This window comes from Acomys russatus, chromosome X (genome assembly GCF_903995435.1).
Source record: "Acomys russatus chromosome X, mAcoRus1.1, whole genome shotgun sequence".
Taxonomy (NCBI): Eukaryota; Metazoa; Chordata; class Mammalia; order Rodentia; family Muridae; genus Acomys; species Acomys russatus.
Window position 1 is genome coordinate 61,325,402 of NC_067169.1, and position 20,691 is coordinate 61,346,092.

Consider the following 20,691-nt stretch of genomic DNA (forward strand, 5'->3'; position numbering starts at 1 on the left):
GAACTTCCATACAATATACATCCCTTCCAAACCAAGGAGTATCTGGGAGTTATTCATCTTCACAAAGAGTTAACACTCCAAGGTAAATCTCACTAATAATCAGGTCTACCTATATACAATTTTCATCTAGACTTAAATTTAAAAATATTCTACTCTCAATTTACAGTACACAGTAAGCATGATACTTGATGAATAAATTTTGATATATTGACTAGATGGAAACAAGAAAATTGCATATTAACAAGGAAGTATCCTACTCAGGGAGATAATTATAGGTCCATTGGAAAATAGTTAATGTGAGGGAAAGATGCCAATGAGTTTAAAATATACACACTATTATACTTTTCCACAAAATTCTTAGGGTTGTCTTTTTCTTTATATAGTGAACAAATAGGACTATGTGCTCCATAGTATGTTCTTACAGAAAATTTCAATAGAACCATAAATATCTGAACATGTATTCATGTTTATTTTTCTTTAAGTGATGAAGAAGCAGTTGCACTGGAACATGATAAAGGAAACATATCTGAAACACAAATTCCTGATACAGAAGCATCTGATACTTTAGGGGGTTCTTTTTCTTATAAAACTCTCCAAGACCTAACAATAATTGAAAGTGATACTCCTCTTATAGACTCTGGTTCTGAACAATGTGTGATTGGGTCTGACTCTGACAGAGGAGTTGTCTCAGATTTTGAGTTAGAAGAACTATCTAAAGATTTTGGATCAATAATATGGGGAATGGACTCTGACTCAGAAAGGTCTCCTAGTGATTCAGAGTCTACAGAGCACCTGTTAAAAGGAGAAACTTATCAGCTGGATTCAGTCTTTGGTGAAGACTTGACCAACACTGGAAAACACCTGGTGAGAATTGAACAATGTCAGGTGGAATCAGGATCTCTGAGACATTGGGTGGCTTCGGGCTCAGAAAAGTTACTGGGAGATTCTGACTCTGAAATATACTCTGACTCTGACAATGAAAGGAAGAAAGAAGAAGAAATGCGCCAAATGTCTTCAGATTCTATAAAACGAATGATGGAATCTGAAAATACAATGATGGAGAATGAAAACTTCTGGATGATCCCTGATTCTGAAAGTTATTCAGTGGGCTCATACACAGAAAAAGGTGGAGCATCAGTATCTAAGGTACATCTAACACAAATTGATAAAACAGAAAAACCTAGAATTAAGAGATATGTGATAGACTCTGACTCTGACTCAAGTGAGATGGACTCAGATTCAGAAAGACGTGAGCTAGCTTCAGCAGCTGTTATGTGTTTCATGGATACAAAAACATTTCACCGGAGCACTGCTGGCAACAATTTCCCAAAGGATTCTTGGTCTGAAAGAAGAACAGTGAACTCAGACTCTGAAAACCCTGTGATGTCCTCTGATTCCGTGAAGCACATGAAGAAGGCTGAAACATGCAAAAGTACCTGTAATTTGGGAAGACTCAAGGTGGCCCGCAGGTCTGAGTCTCTACAGCATTGGTTAGATGCTAAAAGAAAAGAGTTAGATTCTGATTATGGTGGACATTTGGATAGCTCTGGAAAGTATCACTGTAAATCTATAGTACCTAGCTTTGGAAAAAGCCAGCATGACCTTCAAACATTTCAGAGCATCACTGAAGAAGATCAAGTAGGCGCCAGCTCTGAAAAACATCAGACACAACCTGGAAATGAAAGAGATAGAAATGAACCTGAAAGTAAAAGACACCTTATAAAGACAGAGAAGAGATTAGACAATAAGGAGTTTCAAATGGATAGGGAAAGAGAAGGATATCTTGTGGAATCTGACCGCCATGATTCAGAAAATGAAGCACACCTGCTTGAAGCACACCGGCTTGGTGCTCGCAGAAAGGATAATCGTCCTCCAGGTAAGTTAAAATGTATGTGGCCTTTGGAAGTATGTATTTTTATAATATTATTAATAACATCATATCATTTCCAAAAATGTCAGTAGTTTTGATAGATTTGGGACTGAAACCACTTAAGAAACCCCATAAGAAATTTAGAGACTAAACATAATCCCAGATTTTTATTTCACTTTTAAAATCAGGGAATATCTTGCTTTAGGAAATTTTTATCTCTATTTTAAAAGGAGGAAAGTTAAAATGCTTATAGAACCAATCTCTATTCTGACAAAAGAAAATAACGTAAAATTTAACTCCCAGCATTCTGGAATACATAAAAGATTTTTCCTGTTTAGTTGTTGTAAAATGCTTTAAAATGTAATATGTTTAGAGTAGTTCATAGCTGTTCTATGTAAAGCATATACTTATAAAGAGTTAACTAAATTGTCTAGGGCAGTGATTGTCAACCTTCCTAATGCTTTGACCCTTTAATATAATTCTCATATTGTGGTGACTCCCAATCATAAAATTATTTTCATTGATACTTCGTAATTGTAATTTTGCAACTGTTATGAATCATATTGTAAGTATCTGATATGCAGTATACCCCCAAAGGGGTCACAACCCACAAGTTGAGAACCACTAGTCTAAGGGCTAGAGAATTATGATATATTATGATAAAATAAACATGAGTAACAGATAAATGAAAACTATCCAGTGAAAGTTATGGAATTGAGGAAAACCTTTATGAGAGAACAAAGGTAATTTGAAAGCTGATGTAGTTAGGCTTCTATACTTAAAACTGGTGTTTTCTCAAATATAGCTGTGAATTTAGGAAGTTTATTATTGAATGTCTTAGGGTTACTATTGCTATGCTAAAATACCATTACTAACGTAACTTATAAAAGGAAGCATTTAACTGTAGTGTACTTAAAATGTCAGGGTGTTAGTCTGTTATCATAGTGAGGAGCTTAGGTAGGCAGGCAGGAATAGTGCTAGATCAGTAGCTCACATCTGATCCAAAGTTTCCAGGGTAAAAGTCACAGCAAATGTAGCCTGATATGGGCTTTTGAAACCTCAGCGCACACACCCCAGTATACATATCCTCCAAAAAGGCCAAACCTACTTCAACAAGGCCACACCTCATAATCCTTCTCAAGCAATCCCCCAACTAGGTACCAACCATCCAAACATGAGCCTATAGAGGCCATTCTCATTGAAACCACAACACTAAGAAAATATGATTTGCTCTGAAACTAATTAGTTAAGTATACTTTCTCTTAGTTTGCTTGCATCTTAATATTTGAAATTGGATAGAAATTATCAAATTTCTTAATAATTAACATAAAGTACGCATTGGTATATGTCCAATCAGAAGATAGAAACACTTTCAAACATTAAAATAATTTTTCTAAATGTTATTACTCACTTTTATTATTTTTTAATACTGAAAATAGTTTTGCATAAGTAATCATATTAACTGCAATATGTCAATAGTTTTCTTAAGTATTAAGTATTCATTAAAATGTATTCTTACATTTAGGAAATGTGACACATTAAAATTCTGGTGCCTCATATTTGACCACATCCCCTGGATGGGGAGGCCTGGTGGCACTCAAAGGAAGGATATCAGGCTACCAAGAAGAGACTTGATGCCCTATGAGCATATACGGGGGGAGGAAATCCCCCTCAGTCACAGTCATAGGGGAGGGGAGTAATGGGAAAATGGGAGGGAGGGAAGAATAGGAGGATACAAGGGATGGGATAACCATTGAGATGTAACAAGAATAAATTAATAAAAAATTTAAAAAATTCTCTCTAAACACAGTTCACAACTTAACCTACAATGCCTCAAATAAAACTGTCAACTCTTATGGTCTAGAAATCTATATAAATTTTGGATTTTGACAAAAGTGTTCTTTAATTTTACAGATACCATGCTCTATCTGTACTGATTGTTGCCTGTTGAATGCTTAATCACAATTTATCTCTCAATTTATGTTGATAATAATAGGCTTTTTGGTTTACTTGGCAAAGGTACCATGCACTTAAAAGTTCAGAAAGGTCTGAGCATGGTGGCACACACTAATTCCCAGTACTCAGGGAGGAAGAGGAAAGCTGGTTGTTATGAGTTCAAGGCCAGCCTGCTCTATAAAGCTAGTCCAGGGCTGCCAAGCCTACATAGAGAAATCCTATCTCAAAAATAAAAACAAAAGCAAAAACAAACAAACAAAACCCCACCAAGTTCAGAAATAGTCAAAAGACAGACTTGTCGGGAGTATCTGGGATTCCTCACTCATTTTTACCTATTATATATTTAAAATATAGACTGATGCAACAAATGTGATTTTAAAACCTACAATTAAATTGAGATTTATAAGTATAAGGAAACGTTTCTTAGTCACTTAGATGTCTTCTCTATCAAAATTTCTGTTCATAAGTTTACTCAGTTTTTATATGTACCTGATATTCCCTTTTTATTAATAAAATATATTACAAAGACAAAAGATTGTTCTTTTGCTACACATACCCTGTTCATTTCCAAGTGAGCAATAATTCTTTTTTTTTTCTGGATACAGGGTTTCTCTGTGTAGCCTTGCCTATTCTGAACTCACTTTGTAGAACAGGCTGACCTCAAACTCACAGAGATCAACCTACCTCTACCTCCCCAAGTGCTAGGATTATAGGTATGTGCCACTGTGCTTGGTGAGCAATAAATCTTAAAGGCAGCCTTTACCTTGTGTGGTCATTCTCATCATAACTGTAAAGAGATGTAAGGAAAAGAGTTTGCTGTATATCCAATACCCAAAACTAAGTCACTATCCTTCTGTGACTATGCATACTAATTAGATTGATTTTTTAAAATATATTTTATTAATTTATTCATATTACGTCTCAATTGTTATCCCATCCCTTGTATCCTCCCATTCCTCCCTCCGTCCCATTTTCCCTACTCCCTTCCCCTATGACTGTGACTGAGAGGGACCTCTATCCCCTGTATATGTTCATAGAGTATCAAGTCTCTTCTTGGTAGCCTGCTTACGTTGATTTTTTTTTTAGCCAACTAGTAACCCTATTATTATTAACTTGCTACAAAGTTTTTAGAGCTATGTTTTTAGTTGTTACATAGAGTTACACATGCCACAACATTTTAAAGTTAATTTTTCATATGATTTTTTTAAGTTTCATGAAATTTTGGAATAGCAATACCACTACAAGTAAGTATATTTTAAAAAGGATATTATAGTATTAAACACGATTTTTATTTCAGAATTATCATTTTATTAGTAATTTGAAAGTAACTCAGTGCATGTAATATGATTCTAGGTTTTTGGAGGCCAGTTACCTTGCCTCCCAAGCTTGAACACGAAAAGAAAACTGAAGAGCAAAAGTCTGTACAGCAGAAAGATAGCAGAGGTGAGTATACTCAATAGAATTTGTCTAAAATTTTAATCATGCTATTTGTTAATATTTGAAAAATGAATTTAGAATCTGGTATTAGTTATAAGATAATAGCCAAATACAATGATTCTGTAGGAGAATTCATTGGACCTAACACATAGTAATACTTAAGTTTATGATTTACTACAAAGAAATTCAACACAACAAAAAGATACATGAAGTATAATCTAGGTACATTATATATATAATCAACCCAGAAACATTTTTGACAACATGTATGTTGTTTGCCTATAATACTGGTTAGATTACCAATGTCTATAATGTATTTTTAATGGTTTGGATATAATTCACTAAGCAAAGTATGAAACTCAGTGATTTTTAATATTTTCACAGATATATGTAACAGTCTACTCAGTTAAATTGAAGCATTTTTATTAGTAAAATGACAACTCTGCAATTATTACCTATGAATCTTTCCCTACTTCACTTTCCCTAAGAAACAACTAATCTATCTGTAAATGTCCCTAACTTACATTTATATGAATTGAATCATGTGATTAATGCCACTTTGTGACAGCATTCAATTAGTATAATGCCTCCTATAGTACAGTGTGTATCATATTAGTCATTATCACATTTTATATATAAACCTATCAATTGATATTCATTTGTATTCATTCAACTTCAGGTACCATAAATAATAAGGCTACTTTAAATATTTTTATAAGATTCTATGAGGATATAAGTTTCATTTCTTGCTGGCAATATGCCTAGAAGTAAAAATGTATCAAACCCCAATTTTTTTTTGTTTAAAGAACTGTCATACTATTTCCAAAGCTTTATATTCTTACCAACACTATATTAAAGTTTTTATTACTCCACATTCACATCATTTCTTAGTATCTTATTTTATTTTCACCACTCTGTGTAAAGTGTAAAGTGGTATCATATTTAAATTTTTATTTATAATTATTATATCAAATAATTTATTTACAATTATTTGAAAACTACCTTTTTATGATGTTTCAGCCATTTATATCATCCTTAAATAAATATAAACTTGGAGTCTGGATCATTTTAATTGGTTTATATAGTTTATTATTGAATTGTAAGACTCCTTGTTACATTAAAAGTATATCTATACAGCTGGGGTCTTGTGAGGCCCAACTCCATCCATTCTACAGAAAGAACTACAGACAACTAAAAAATATTGAAAGCTTTAAAACAGTTTTTCAAAGGAAGGCAAATCACTGTGATTTCAAGGCCAGCTTGGTTTACAAAGCAAGTCCAGGTCAGCCAAGGCTAACACAGAGAAACCCTGGAGAGAGAGGGAGGGGTACAGGGAGTGAGGGAGGATATGGGGGGTAGAGAAATAGAAAGAAATAGTTTTCTCTAGAAAAGGTCACACTAATTGGTTCTCCAATACCGACTGGTCAGTCCTGGAAACATATGCATACAAATAACATTTTATAGATAAACAAGGTGCACTTATGTATTTAGGAACACACATATATAAAAATGATTAAATAAAAAAGAGACAAGGAATTTAAAAGAGAAGAAGGAGGAATACGTGAAAGGATTTGGATTGAGGAAAAGGAAGGGAAAATTATGTAAATATGTTATAATCTCAAAAAATTTTAAAAGTATATGTATAAATTAGGAATATGACATGAGCATACTTTCATATTGTATGAACTATATTTTCTTGGCATCAAAATGAAAATTTAATTTGATAAACATCATTGCTATAGTTATATATTTTCATATTATCTATAATTAATACCAGTTTTCCTTTTTGTTCTTTGTATGTTGAGTCTTATAAGAAAACTTTGCCAATTTCAAGGTTGCAAAACTTTCTACATTTTTTTTTTTTTTTTTACCAAGAGTTGCATAGGATTGAATCTTATATTTAACTGATTAGTCTATTCGGGGTATTTTTTGTATAGTGTGATGTAAGAGAAACTTTCTTTTCCTTTCAAGTGGCTGTACCTGGTCCTAGTATTATTTGCTGATAAGAGTATTCTTTTTCTCTGGAATGGTCTTGACACCTTTGTTAAAAATTTGTTTAAATTAATCCATAATTTTATGTTTAGATTGTAGTTTTTGCCATTTACGCAATCTGCTCATCATTGTAACAACACTACACATCGTTTAAAAAAATACTACTGTGTGGACACCTCAGCACGTCAGAAAGACCCTCTGTGAACCACACTCTCAGGAAACTCTGAGTAAATGTCATGGGACTGAAATTTTGCCAGCAGAATACCATTAAATTAGGAGTGGTGCATTAAGACTACATAGTACTAAAATAGGTAAAAACTTGTTAGGATCTGTCTGATCAGCTGTATGCAGTACACCAGATATTGGGAAGGATTGCTTAGGGACAGAGACAGCATTCACAACTGAATTCCTAAGAAAACACACAAAGGTATGACCATATTCTGGGATGCTGTCTTTGAAACAAAGTCCACAGACTGCCCCAGCATCTGTAATCTTATCTTCTAGTGGAAGACCCAGAAGAAAGAACAGGACTACTGTTGGCAGTGAAATTCATAGAAGCAAGACAAAGTTCTTGAGACAAAACAAAATATGAGAATCTTAAGTCTGAAATCAGCAAATTTTCATATCCTATATCCTCATCCTTAGCTTTCTCCCTTTCATATCTATTCTCTTATATTTATTACCCAGTGTCACTTTATCAGGCTAAGTTGGTACTTTTCTGGCTCTGCACAATATTATTTCACTCTTTACTATTTCATTTTTCCCTCCAAAAACATAGACTTGAGTGATGAGTAGGAACAACCTCCTGAGAAATAGACCCATGATGTTGTCATGTCAGTATCTTCATGCCAGTTACTTTTCAGCCTACTTTTAAACAGAAACTGTCCCTACTATCTCCTATTCTTCATATTATTCCTACTTCTATGTATATTACCAGCCTCAAAACTCATTTATTGTGTCCTTTCAAAGTATTCCCAAGATTGCAGAAATTCTGTTCACAGTCTCTTGTTAATTTTTCTTTGACTTTGCTTAAACATTCCAAGTCCTCTAACTTCTCTTTGTGCCCTGATACTCTGTCCTCCTGCTTATCCATTCTTTTTGTGATGTTCACAATTAGCTATTTGATTTATTAAATTCTCCATTTTCAGCACTTCTGCTTTGGGACTTCTTCAATAACTCTTTATGGAACATCATTTTCATATTATGTATTACTTATTTCATTCAGCTGTTTTTCCTGGATTCTCTTGGAATTTGTTGATGGATTTGTGTCCTCTTTTCTTTATATACTTTTTATTAGTTAATTTCATAATTTTCCTGTACCTCTAAGGTAAAAATCTGTTTCTGGCTAGGTCGTAGGCCCTGGGTAAGAAGCTATTACTATTTTTTGTGCTAAATGGATATTGTATTAAACTGTCTTCTATGTTCTTATCTTCATACCCATTGGTTAGTGCATCTCTAAATCCTCATCAAAAGGATTTTTTTCCATAGATGACAGCATAAAGACTAACAACTTATCAGTGTGCACAGAATAATAGACTGTGGAGTCCTCAGCTCTAACTGGGACTTTATGTCACATTGACTTCCCCCAAGGTTCAGGGATCATTACAGAAGAGGGGATTAAAAAATATAAAAGGCAGAGTGAGTGACTGCCTAACATGAGAGCACAGTTATTCATGTGAACTCAGTGTCTATGACTCCACATGATGCGAAGCTAGCCATACTCCAATAAATGGTCCTATACACATAAACATTCTGACAGTACTAAATGGACTCAGAGGATATTAAGTTTAAAAGACAGAAAATGTACATGAAGTTGGGGGGAATGCTGATGGTATAAAAGATGTATTGCAAGGGAGAGAATTAGAAGTAGGCTTGTTCCAACAAATGATATGATGTATGAATATAAAATATAATACTTATTAATAAGCATATTTTAACAAACGTTACTTTTTAAAATTTAGTCACAATATGTCTCTATTTCATTCTTGTAAGTCCTTTCCAAATTCAATCTGGTCACCTGCCAAGAGCCAAGGAAGCCTTTCTAATAAGTTTAAAGAATGGCTTTACTAAATCTGTTGTTCAGTTTCTTCCATTATGCCTTCTCCAAGTAGGCTCTTCAGGAAAATTATTATTAATAAACCCCCATATGTCTTGTAGGTTTCCAGGACCCTGTGGGTCCTACTATTTCCCCATTCTTTTGTTCCCTGGATGGGGAGACCTGGTGGCACTCAGAGGAAGGATAGCAAGTTACCAAGAAGAAACCCGATATTCTAAGAGCATATATAGGGGGAGGAGGTCTCCCTCAATCACAGACATAGGGGAGGGGAGAAAGGGGGAAGTGGGAGGGAGGGAAGAATGGGAGGAAACGGGGGAAGAGCTAACAATCAAGATGTAATATGAATAAATTAATAAAAAATATTGTTCTGTAAAAAAACCCATATGTCATGACATCAAATGCATAAATAATCTCATGTTATGCTTCTTAATCTTCCCTCGTCTAGTTAGAACAAAATCCCCTCATTAGAAAGCTCTATCTTAAAATTTGTCTCAGGCCATCAGTTCAGGCATAGTGTAACTCCAGCTACTAAGTTTGAGCTAACATGATATCCCTACAGGCTCAGAGCTTATTATAATAGAGTATACACACCAGAAGTATGGTCTCAGAAGGCACATTTGATGCTCTTGGAAGCACATCTCAAACAAAATGTATATTAGTCAGACAATCCAGGTCAACAGGATTCCCACCATGGGATATACTTTGGTAGGATTTTCAGCATAGTCCTCAGTATAGTCTAATTAAGTTAGTTCTGTCTGACTTCAGAACAACTGCCTAAAAAGCTAACAGTTCCAGGTAGTTTTGCTTGACTAGCATACTAGTCAACACCTCAACATCTTACTTTATTTTCCATCTATATGTGTGTAATGTACTGGAATTTAAGCTATCTGTCCCTTAAAATCTCATACTCATTGCTGCCCAGTATGATTTTAGTGTTAGCAGCCAAATAAATTCAAAGAACCTAAAGTACCTCAAACAGTCAGCTAAGGAAGTTTCCCTTCAGAAAGGGGTGGAAATTTACAGAAACTGTTATGAAAAGCAAAGATCATTAGTTCTTTATTAGAAGCTCGTTTGTAAAGCTTATATTCTATTGTTATAAAATTAGTATGTGCCGTTTATGTTTTATTTTCCGTTATGTAGTACTTTAACAAGATCTTTGTCTTGATTGGGTTGTATGCGAATGTAACAAACAGCATTTTTAAAGAATATTTGTATACACCTTAACCAGAAATACAAATCGTGAATCTTTAAAATCCTGAAAAATGGCTTTACATAATATTTTACAGTTCTTACTATGATATGCTGGCTAGCCTAAAAAAGATCAAATCCTTTCTGGGGATAGCTGAATTTAGCAATCAAATTTCTATATTAAGAAGTGAAACCAGCCGACATCAAAGAAGAAGATGAGCATCAAAGAGCCTCCTTACGGATATGGCTTCAAAGGTGGCAAAATAGCCACTGGACAAAATGTCCTCATTCCTGCTACAAACAGAATCTGCCTAAAAATGGGCTACTTAGATGCAGGCAGAGTTGACAGCCGCACTCTTCCAAGTCAGGGTAGGCAAGTCCTCAATAGTTCCTGCCCTGCAAACAAGTCTGGCAGAAAGATTAGGCCAGAAAGCTAAAGATGAGGCTCCAACGTTATAAAGTGTATTGGGTGACTGGTGTACATTTTGGAAGCTGCTAACCCACACTGCTGGTTCACTCAGGAATTTAAGTTTTATTCCTTCTCAAGTCTCAAGTCTCTGAGGGGCATTGGAGGCAAGATAGTATAGTTTTACAACCAAGTTTAGTTGGTTAGGGGACAAATCTGTTTTAGATCAAGATAAAGAAGTTAAGCTATTAGAGTTGAGATAGGATGAATATTGAATATCATTCGGAAAGTTAGACCCAACAAGACTGGAAAAACACTTCAAACAAGACGAATGCAGATGACCAAGTCATTATGAATGTAACATGTATAGAACTCATTATTCTCATGACTGTCACATGGTTCTCCCTGCTGTATGTAGTTTGTTTTATACATGTGTAATAATATAAAAGTATTAAAAAAAAGGGAAACCAGCCAGGTGTTGTGGCGCACACCTTTAATCCCAGCGCTTGGGAGGCAGAGACAGGTGGATCTCTGTGAGTTCAAAGCCACCCTGGTCTACAAAGCGAGTCCAGGACAGCCAAGACTACACAAAGAAACCCTGTCTCAAAAAGCAAAAAAAGCCCCCTACCTCCAAACAACAAAACAAAACAAAAATCAAAAGACAAAAGATGTGAAACCATTAGATAAATAAATGAAATCTGGCTCTTAGTGCATTGCTATATACCACTCTATTCTTGAAACTGGATACAAGGCAACATTAGTGAGACATGCCCCAGAGATAACCCAAACAGAAAAAAAAAATCAGGAGTGATTACATTCCTTGCAGTTTGGTCTGCCTCCATTGTGCAGTATAGGTAAGAATTGTAAGTTAGGAATGCAATCTGTCTCTGTGTTACAAATATAAAAGTTATTAGAATCTTGTTTTCAGACTAATTAAAAGACAAATGCTTTCCTGTGAGCATTTGCACATGACACAGAAACAATGCAGCTCTCATCATGTTTTTTCACTTTGCAGTACAAATAGTTTTCAAATTCTAACACACACAGTGCTGATTCTGAATTATTTTCATTGAGTAGTGTTATTTCTCATAGACACAGCTGAGTATTAGGTGTGTTGAATATAATTAAATAGCAGGTGTATTAGAGTTTCACTGTAGATCCAGGTCAGGTCATACGAAATCAGTAATAATAAGAACAAAATAAAAACAAAATAAAAAACAAAACAAGCCAATAACTTTCTTTTATAAAACCAAAGCCAAGACAGTTTAGAACCAGATAATTTCCAAATCTCAATTACAAATAAGAATTCCAAAATCACTTTTTGTCTTCCAACTTTTAGAGTTCAAATTTACCTGCCCCCAAAGTATTTAAACAAGGTGATAAAATCATCAGATATTACAAATAGACATATGATGTGGCAAGTGCTTGTCTAAAACAGTTTTTACATGAATAAAATTGAAAAATAAAAGATTTTCAGTATATCTACATCAGGAAATTATATGCACTTTTTTGAGGGGGGTTTGTCTTACAAGACAGGGTTTCTCCGTGTAGCCTTTGTTTTCCTGGACTCCCTTTGTAAACCAGGCTGGCATTGAACTCACATAGATCCACCTGCCTCTGTCTCCCCAGCTACTGTGATTAAAAGTGTGCATCAACATGCCCAGCTAACTTTTGTTTGTTTGTTTATATCACTATTTTTTTATGAATTTGAAAAATGTATTTTAATTTATGCATATTACATCCCCATTGTCATCCCCTCAGTTGTATCTTCCCTTTTCTAAGCTCCTGCCCTTTCCCCATTATTCCCCTCCCCTAGACCTCTGATGGAAGGGGCCCTCTTCCCTAACCATATGACCAAACACCCTACCAGGTCTCATTAGAGTAGCCTGCATTCCCTTTCTCTGTGTACCCTCAAGGCCTCCCCTCCAAGGGGAAGTGATCAAATTGGGGGCACCAGAGTTCATGTCAGAGGCAGTCCCTGCTCTCCCCACAACTGTGGAGAATGAGCTGTCCATTGGCTATATCTGAATGGAGGTGGGAGTGAGTAGATTTACTGCATACATTGACCTTGGTTGGTGCAACAGTTTATGCAGGCCCCCTTGGATCCAGATCTGCCCACCTTGATGGTCTCCTTGTGGGGCTTCTGATCTCTCTGGGATCTTCCATTCCCTCAGTCTTCCACACCACTCTCAGCACTTAAGTCAAAGCAGGTATTGATTGATTCTCCAACAAGCTTTATGGCATCATTACACTCAGTGTATCTTGGAGGCAGGCCACCATGGTAGATCTAAGGGTTTGTAGCTGTGCTGATGTTTACCTTTCTCCTATGGTACAAGCAGAGTACCATGACATTAGCCCATAAGAGTGAAGGCTGTAAGATAGGCATCAGCCTGACTTCTCCATGCTCAATTGAGTCATTTAGGTGCTGTCTTTAGCAACTGGACCTTAGAATCAGTTTGTGAAAAAGAAAAAAGCCTTGACAATAGTTGGGTTGTTTGCAGTTTCACACAGGACTCCTTTGGTTAACAGCTTTGTTAGATGAAACCCATTCCTGCTACTAGAAGCTTAACTTGGTGATGGGGTATCCACCTGGGGCTCTGTCTCTCTCATTATTTTGTGAATTCATTTATATTGCCTTCATATATGCATACAGTATATAAAGCTTCTACTAAATTGGGTTTCCATATGGTCCGTCAAATGACCCTTAGTTTTAGCTGTTCCTTTCTCCTTCCTTGGTTTGTTGTTCTGTTCCAGCCATACACCCTGTCTTGTCCATTCACAACTATCTATTCTATTTTTTTCCTCCATAGGCCTAGTTCTTTACTAAACTTCTGTGATTCTATAGATTGTCTTTTGCGTATCAGTGACTTAACAGCTAGCATCTAGTATAAGCAAATACATAATATATTTGACTTTCTGGGTCTGGGTTACTTCACTCTGTATTTTGTTTTCTAGTTCTACCCTCTGACCTGCAGATTTATAGGTTTTATTTTTAATAGATGAGTAATATTCTTTTGTGTAAATGAATCACATTTTCTTTAATTATTCATTTATTAACGGACATCTAGGTTGTTTCCAGCTTCTATTATGAATTAAGCTATTACGAGCATGGTTGAGCAAGTGTCTCTGTAGTGGGATGTCGAGTCCTTTGGGTGTATGCCCAAGAATGACATAGCTAGGTCTTGAGGTAGCTTGATTCCCATCTTTCTGATGAACTGCCACACTTATTTTCAAAACTTCTAGAAAAGTTTGTGTTCCCAACAGCAATGGATGAGTGTTTCCCTTATTCTACAGGCTGAAGAGTCACTTGGTTATTGATCTTAGCCATTCTGATGGGTGTAAGATAGAATTTCAAAGTAGCTTTGAATTGAACTTCCCTAATGGCTAAGGAATTTGAGTATGTATGTGCTTCCCAGCCATTTGAGTTTCCTCTACTGAGAATTCTGTTTAGATCTGTACCTCATTTTTAATTGTGCTGTTCCCTTGATGTCTAGGGGTTTTCTTTTTAGTTCTTTATATATTTTTGATGTTAGCCATCTATCAGATATGTAGTTGGTAACAAAAATATTTCCCATTCTGTAGCCTGCTACTTTGTCTGAATTATGGTATCATGTGCCATTCAGAAGCTTTTCAGTTTCAAGAGGTCTTATTTATTTAACATTGTTTTTAGTGCCTATGCTAATAGTACTCACTGTTCAGAAAGTCTTTTTCTGTACCAATGAGTTCAAGACTATTTTCTACTTTCTCTGTGTCAGATTCAGTGTATTTGGCCTTATGTTGAAAGCTTTGATCTATTTGGAGTTGAGTTTTTCGCAGGGTAGTAAGTATGAATCTATTTTTCATCCTTCTACATGCTACAAATTTAATTTTTGTTGCTCATAGATTCCTGGCTTTGTGGCCTACCACTGTGATGTGGTCAACTTTTTTTTAATTTATTTATATTTTTTACTTTTTTCCTTTTATTTTTAATTTATTCACTGTACATCCCGATTGTAGCCCCCTCCCTCATCTCCCAGTTCCACTCTCTCTCCCTAATCTTCCCTCCCCCCTGCCCAAGTCCTCAGAAAGGATGAGCCATCCTCCCCTATCATCTGAACCCAGCCTCGCAAGTCTCATCTGGACTGCCTGCATCTTTTCCCTCTGTGACCTGGCAAGGCCGCTCTCTCAGGGAGAAATAATCAATAAGTAGACACCAGAGTGCATGTCAGAGATAGCCTCTGGTCCCCATATTATGAGACCCACAAGGAGACTGTGATGCCTATCTACTACATCTGAATAGAGGGTCTAGGTCTTCACCATGCATGGTCCTTGTCCCTCTCCTCTGCCACCACCTCCCCCAGGCCTGGATTTGTCAGCTCCATTGATGTCCTTGGGCAGCTCCTGTCCTCTCCAGGTCCTTCTATCCTCTACCTATTAAATAAGACTCCCCATGTTTTACCCCAAAGTTTGGCTGTGAGTCTCAGCATCTGTTTCTCTTGGCTGCTGGGTAGAGTTTTTCAGAGGAACTTTATGGTAAGCTCTCTTCCTGTTTCTTCTCTTCAGTCACTTCCAGTGTCTATTCTAATTTCCCTTCTGAATAAGCATTAAAGATCCTCTGTAGGGGTCTCCTTGTTATTTAGCCTCTTTAGGTATGTGGATTGCAGTGTGGGTATCCTGTATGATATGGCTAATGTCCATTTATAAGTGAGTATATACCATGCTTGCCTTTCTGGCTCTGAGTTACCTCACTCAGGATGATCATTTCTCGTTCCATGCATTTGCCTGCAAATTTCAAGATTTTCTTGTTTTTAATAGCTGAATAGTATTCCATTGTGTAAATGTACCACAATTTCTTTATCCATTCTTCGGTTGAGGGACATCTAGGTTGTTTTCAGATCCTGGATATTACAAATAAAGTTGTATGAACATAATGGAGGAAATGTCCTTGTTGTATGGTGGAGCATCTTTCAGATATGCCCAGGAGTGCTATAGCTGGGTCTTGCGGTAGCACTATTTCCAATTAAAGAAAACTAACTCCCATCTTCCAGCAGCTGTCAACTTGTCAATATCTCCTTAGCTATGGGTGGTACTTTGCTGGGATTTTATCTAGCTTGAGCATATCTAGCTTATGCATGTTGTTATAATCTCTGTGAGCTTGTATATGCAACTGCCTTGTTGTGTTAAACTGTTTCTTTGTATTTTTCTAGAACATCTGTTTCTTACAATACTTCTTCCCATCTTCTGCAATGAGATCTGAGCCTTGGAGAAGGCAATGTAATATGAATGGTTTATTTAAGATTGAGCATTTCACAGTCTTATTTTCATCTTAACCACTTGTGGGTCTCTGTGTTAATCTAATTATATTGTCTTTTTCATAGAAGATGGCAGAGGATTTATTTGGATAGTAAACCCACATGTGATGAAAGAATTTGGTAACTTGAGTTTAGTAATGGAAAATGTAATTTTAAAAAATTATTTCTCATATTTTGGAGAATTAAATTATAATTACATTGTTTCTCCTTTCCTTCACTCCCTCTAAACCTTATTATATATCACTATTTGTTCTCTTCCAAATTCATTGTTTTCTTTTTTGTTAATTGCTGTTAATATGTGTATATGCCACATAGTCCTAAATATATAAATATTAACTTTATAACTATATATTTTTTATAATTATGTGTTCAGTACTTCTTTTTCCTCTCATAATCTTCTCAGTATTGGCCTTAATCTATGGTACAGACAGACTAGATTTACAAATAAGCACATAAATATCCAGAAGTATTGACTAAATTGGATGTTTGAATTTAAAAAGTATCAAATGGCAGCTATTCCTGGGCTCAGAGTGCTTTGGACTGTTCCTATATCTTTAACCAATATACAAAGCACCCAAGTTATTTTTTTAAGCATCTATCTGCATCCATCCATTATACATTTTAAGGGCCTAAAAACTAACAAGTCTCATTTCACTATTGTTATGATTCTTTGTTGATACAATATATAATGGAATGATAGGAAAATTTTTTAAAAACTATTTTTAAAATTCATTTGTAGGTATCCATTATTTACATTTTTGAAAGGTTGCATTGCATTTAGGTTTTAACTCACTAATATTTTAAGTCATATGCTAATAAATAAATTTTTAAGAAAACTATTGTATTAATAACAATTACCTGATTAAATTTTTGAGTGATAGTCTTCATATAGTTTTAACAGTATGAAAATTTAAGAAACCAGTTAGTTACCTTAGAATGCAGGTATCTAAAATAATAGTGATGATGATGATGATGATGATGAAGATAACAATGACAACAACAAAATAAAGCTAGACTAGAACAAAAGAGAAAAAAGAGCCAAAAAAGCAGAAGAAATGCATACAGATGCCAACACATATACATGTGCATAAACCAAAAGCCCATAAAACGAAAATCAGAAACCATAATACGTAACCAAAAGATCTGTAAGGTGAAAAGTAAAACCTCCTCCAAAATACCACTGAGTTAATTTTGTATTGACTATCTACTGCTGGACATGGAGTCTTCCCTTAAAACACAGCGATGATTTAATCATGTAACATCACACTTACAAAAGGGAGTGAAACCAAGTATTGTAATAGATTGTTCTTTTTCTGCTAAAGAAAACTATACATATTTTGATGGTTGGTTGTAAAATTCTGTAGGGCCTATGTGGACCTTACAATGTTTAACTCCATTCTTTCATACTGATTCTCTGTTTTGATGTTCCATCTACTGCATAAAATGCACTATTAAATATTAGTATTATATTTCTTTTTTCTGTCATTTCTGTCTATGCTTTCAAGTCTATGATAGTATATAATTCATGATTATATATATATATATATATATATATATATATATACACACACCAATAGATGATAAATAAGGAGTCAGTATTACTATCTTTTTATGGTGAGCACTATTAGTATTTTTATAATAATTTTAATACTCTTAAGGTTGTCTTATATACTGGGATTAAATGTCATTTACTCATCATAGATATGGTATTACAATATGCTGTATTATCTCATATATATACTCTTACATGTATGTTTATAATTTCATGTTTTTATATTTAACATACTTATTTCAATTTGGAGACGTTTCTTCATCATTTCCTATAAAGCAATTCAAAATTAGACTCTGTACATTTTTGTTTGCCAGATAAAGTATTTCTCTTTATTTACTTTTTAAAAAGTTTTGCATGACATAATACCCTTGGTTAGCACTTTTTATTACTTCTATTACTTTGAATATATAAAGTGATTCTTAGTTTGCCTTGAATCTTTCTGTTGAGAACTCTACTAACAGTGATTCTCCTATGCAACACAAATAATTTTCCTATTGTTTTATTTGCTATTTTGATTATGTGTCTTTGTATGGATTGCTTTGGATTTATGTTTGATTTATGTAACTTTATTTAGTTTCATATATATGGTTTATATTGAGTTTATATGATGTCATAGATCACTTTCTTTCCCTGATTTGGGGATTTTTGTCCATAATTCTTCACGCAATAATTTTCTTTGTTCTCTCCTTATCCTTCTTGAGTTTCCTAAAATGTGTATACTGTTGCTGTCATATAGCTTCCTTATAATTTCATCACTCTTTTTTTCTAGCTAGGTAATTGCCAATTGTCTATCTTCAAATTATTTGAAATTTCTTCATGATTAGTTTGCTACTAATCTACTTTAGTGAATTTTCATTTAAATAATTATTTTTCCTATTTGATACATTTTAACATGTTCTCTTTGAAACTCTCATTATGTCTTTTCCCTTATCATGCTAGTCATATATATGAACATTATTTTGATTTATGTTTTAAGTAAATCTATATCTCAATTTTATTATAATCAATTTCTATATGTCTATCTGGTTCCTTTATTTTGAACCTAATTCTCTATTTCATTGTGCTCTTTGACTTTTCATACTGTTATCTGCACATTAAAATAATAGTCACCTCTTCTCGATTTCATATGAATGGCTTTATTCAAGAGACAATACACACTAAGTTGCTATAACTCTCAGTATCCCACAGACATTTCTAATATGCTAGGTCTCTCTAAAAGACTAACTTCTCATTTTTTTAAGATTCATTTTCTTTTTTAAAATTTTTATTACATTTCTTTTTTTAATATACACATTTATATTAGTATACATGGGTAAAATAAACTACATACAGCAGGAAGAACCATGAAACAATCAGGAATTATATAAATGTTACATTCTTAATGATTTGGCTATTTATATTTGGCAAACATGAAGTAAACATCTTTCTTGTCTTGTTGGGTCTGAATTTCTGAATGGAGATTAATACCTATCATATCTCATCTCTATTAACTTAAGGCATCTATCTTGATCTAAAAATATCTTAACCCCTAACCTACTAATCTTAATTGACAGATTAACTGTCTGGTCTTCAAACCCATCAGAGACTTGAGAATGGATAAAACTTAATTACTTGAGTAAACCCAGAGTTCAGGTTAGCAGCTTCCAGAATGAAAAAATGACTGAGATAGTTTACTCCCTAAACAGTCACCCAACACTCTCTATACTGTTGGCGCATCATCTTCAGCTTTATGGTCCAATATCTCTGGCAGACATATTTGTGAGGCAGGAACTATTGAGGACTTTCTTACCCTGTCTTGGCAGAGTATGGCTATTGACTCTGCCTGGATCTAAGCAGAATTTTTAAGCAGATTCTTTTTTTTTTTTTTTTTTAAATTTATTCTTGTTACATCTCAATGTTTATCCCATCCCTTGTATCCTCCTATTCCTCCCCCCCCCCCATTTTCCCATTATTCCCCTCCCCTATGACTGTTCTTGAGGGGGATTACCTCCCCCTATATATTCTCATAGGGTATCAAGTCTCTTCTTGGCTACTTGCTGTCCTTCCTCTGAGTGCCACCAGGTCTCCCCCTCCAGGGGACATGGTCAAATGTGAGGCACCAGAGTACGTGAGAAAGTCGTATCACACTCTCCACTCAACTGTGGAGAATATTCTGACCATTGGCTAGATCTGGGAAGGGGTTTAAAGTTTACCTCCTGTATTGTCCTTGGCTGGTGTCTTAGTTTGAGCGGGACCCCTGGGCCCAAATCTGCCTATCATAAGCCACTTAGAAGAAAAAGTGGGAAAGAGCCTGGAACATATTGGCACAGGAGACAACTTCCTGAACAGAACACCAACGGCCCAGGCCTTAATGTCAACCATTAATAAATGGGACCTCATGAGGCTGAGAAGCTTCTGTAAGGCAGGAGACACTGTCAAGAGAACAAAGCGACAGCCTACAGACTGGGAAAAAATCTTCACCAACCCTACATCTGACAAAGGTCTAATATCCAAAATATATAAAGAACTCAAGAAATTAAACACCACCAAACCACATAACCCAATAGAGAAATGGAGCTTGGAACTAAACAGAGAATTCTCAACAGAGGAATATCAAATGGCTGAGAAACACTTAAAGAAATGCTCAACCTCCTTAGTCATCAGGGAAATGCAAATCAAAACAACTCTGAGATTCCATCTTACACCCATCAGAATGGCTAAGATCAAAAATTCAAGTGACACCACATGCTGGCGAGGATGTGGGGAGAGAGGAACACTCCTTTAAGCAGATTCTTAAGCAGAATTCTGTCTGTGGCAGAAACGAGGGCATTTTGCTCAGTGGCTTGTTTGCCACATTTGAAGCCATCTCCATAAGGAGGTTCTTTGATGCTCATCATTTTCTTTGAGCCAGGCTGGGTGTTGCTAGAAGTTAGCTTGTCTTGTTGTCAAAGAATCTTTAGAATA

General features: G+C 35.1%; 1 protein-coding gene across 1 annotated transcript in view; it reads left to right on the top strand.

Annotated features, from left to right (window-relative positions):
* Nucleotides 1–1,035: 1,035 nt before the first annotated feature.
* Nucleotides 1,036–20,691, top strand: part of LOC127185309 (uncharacterized protein DDB_G0287625-like) — a 44,344-nt gene continuing 24,688 nt past the window's right edge. Inside the window, exons 1-2 of the mRNA XM_051141819.1 lie at nt 1,036–1,876; nt 5,180–5,269. Of these exons, the coding sequence (XP_050997776.1) occupies nt 1,036–1,876; nt 5,180–5,269 (931 nt within the window). The remainder of the gene's footprint in view (nt 1,877–5,179; nt 5,270–20,691) is intronic.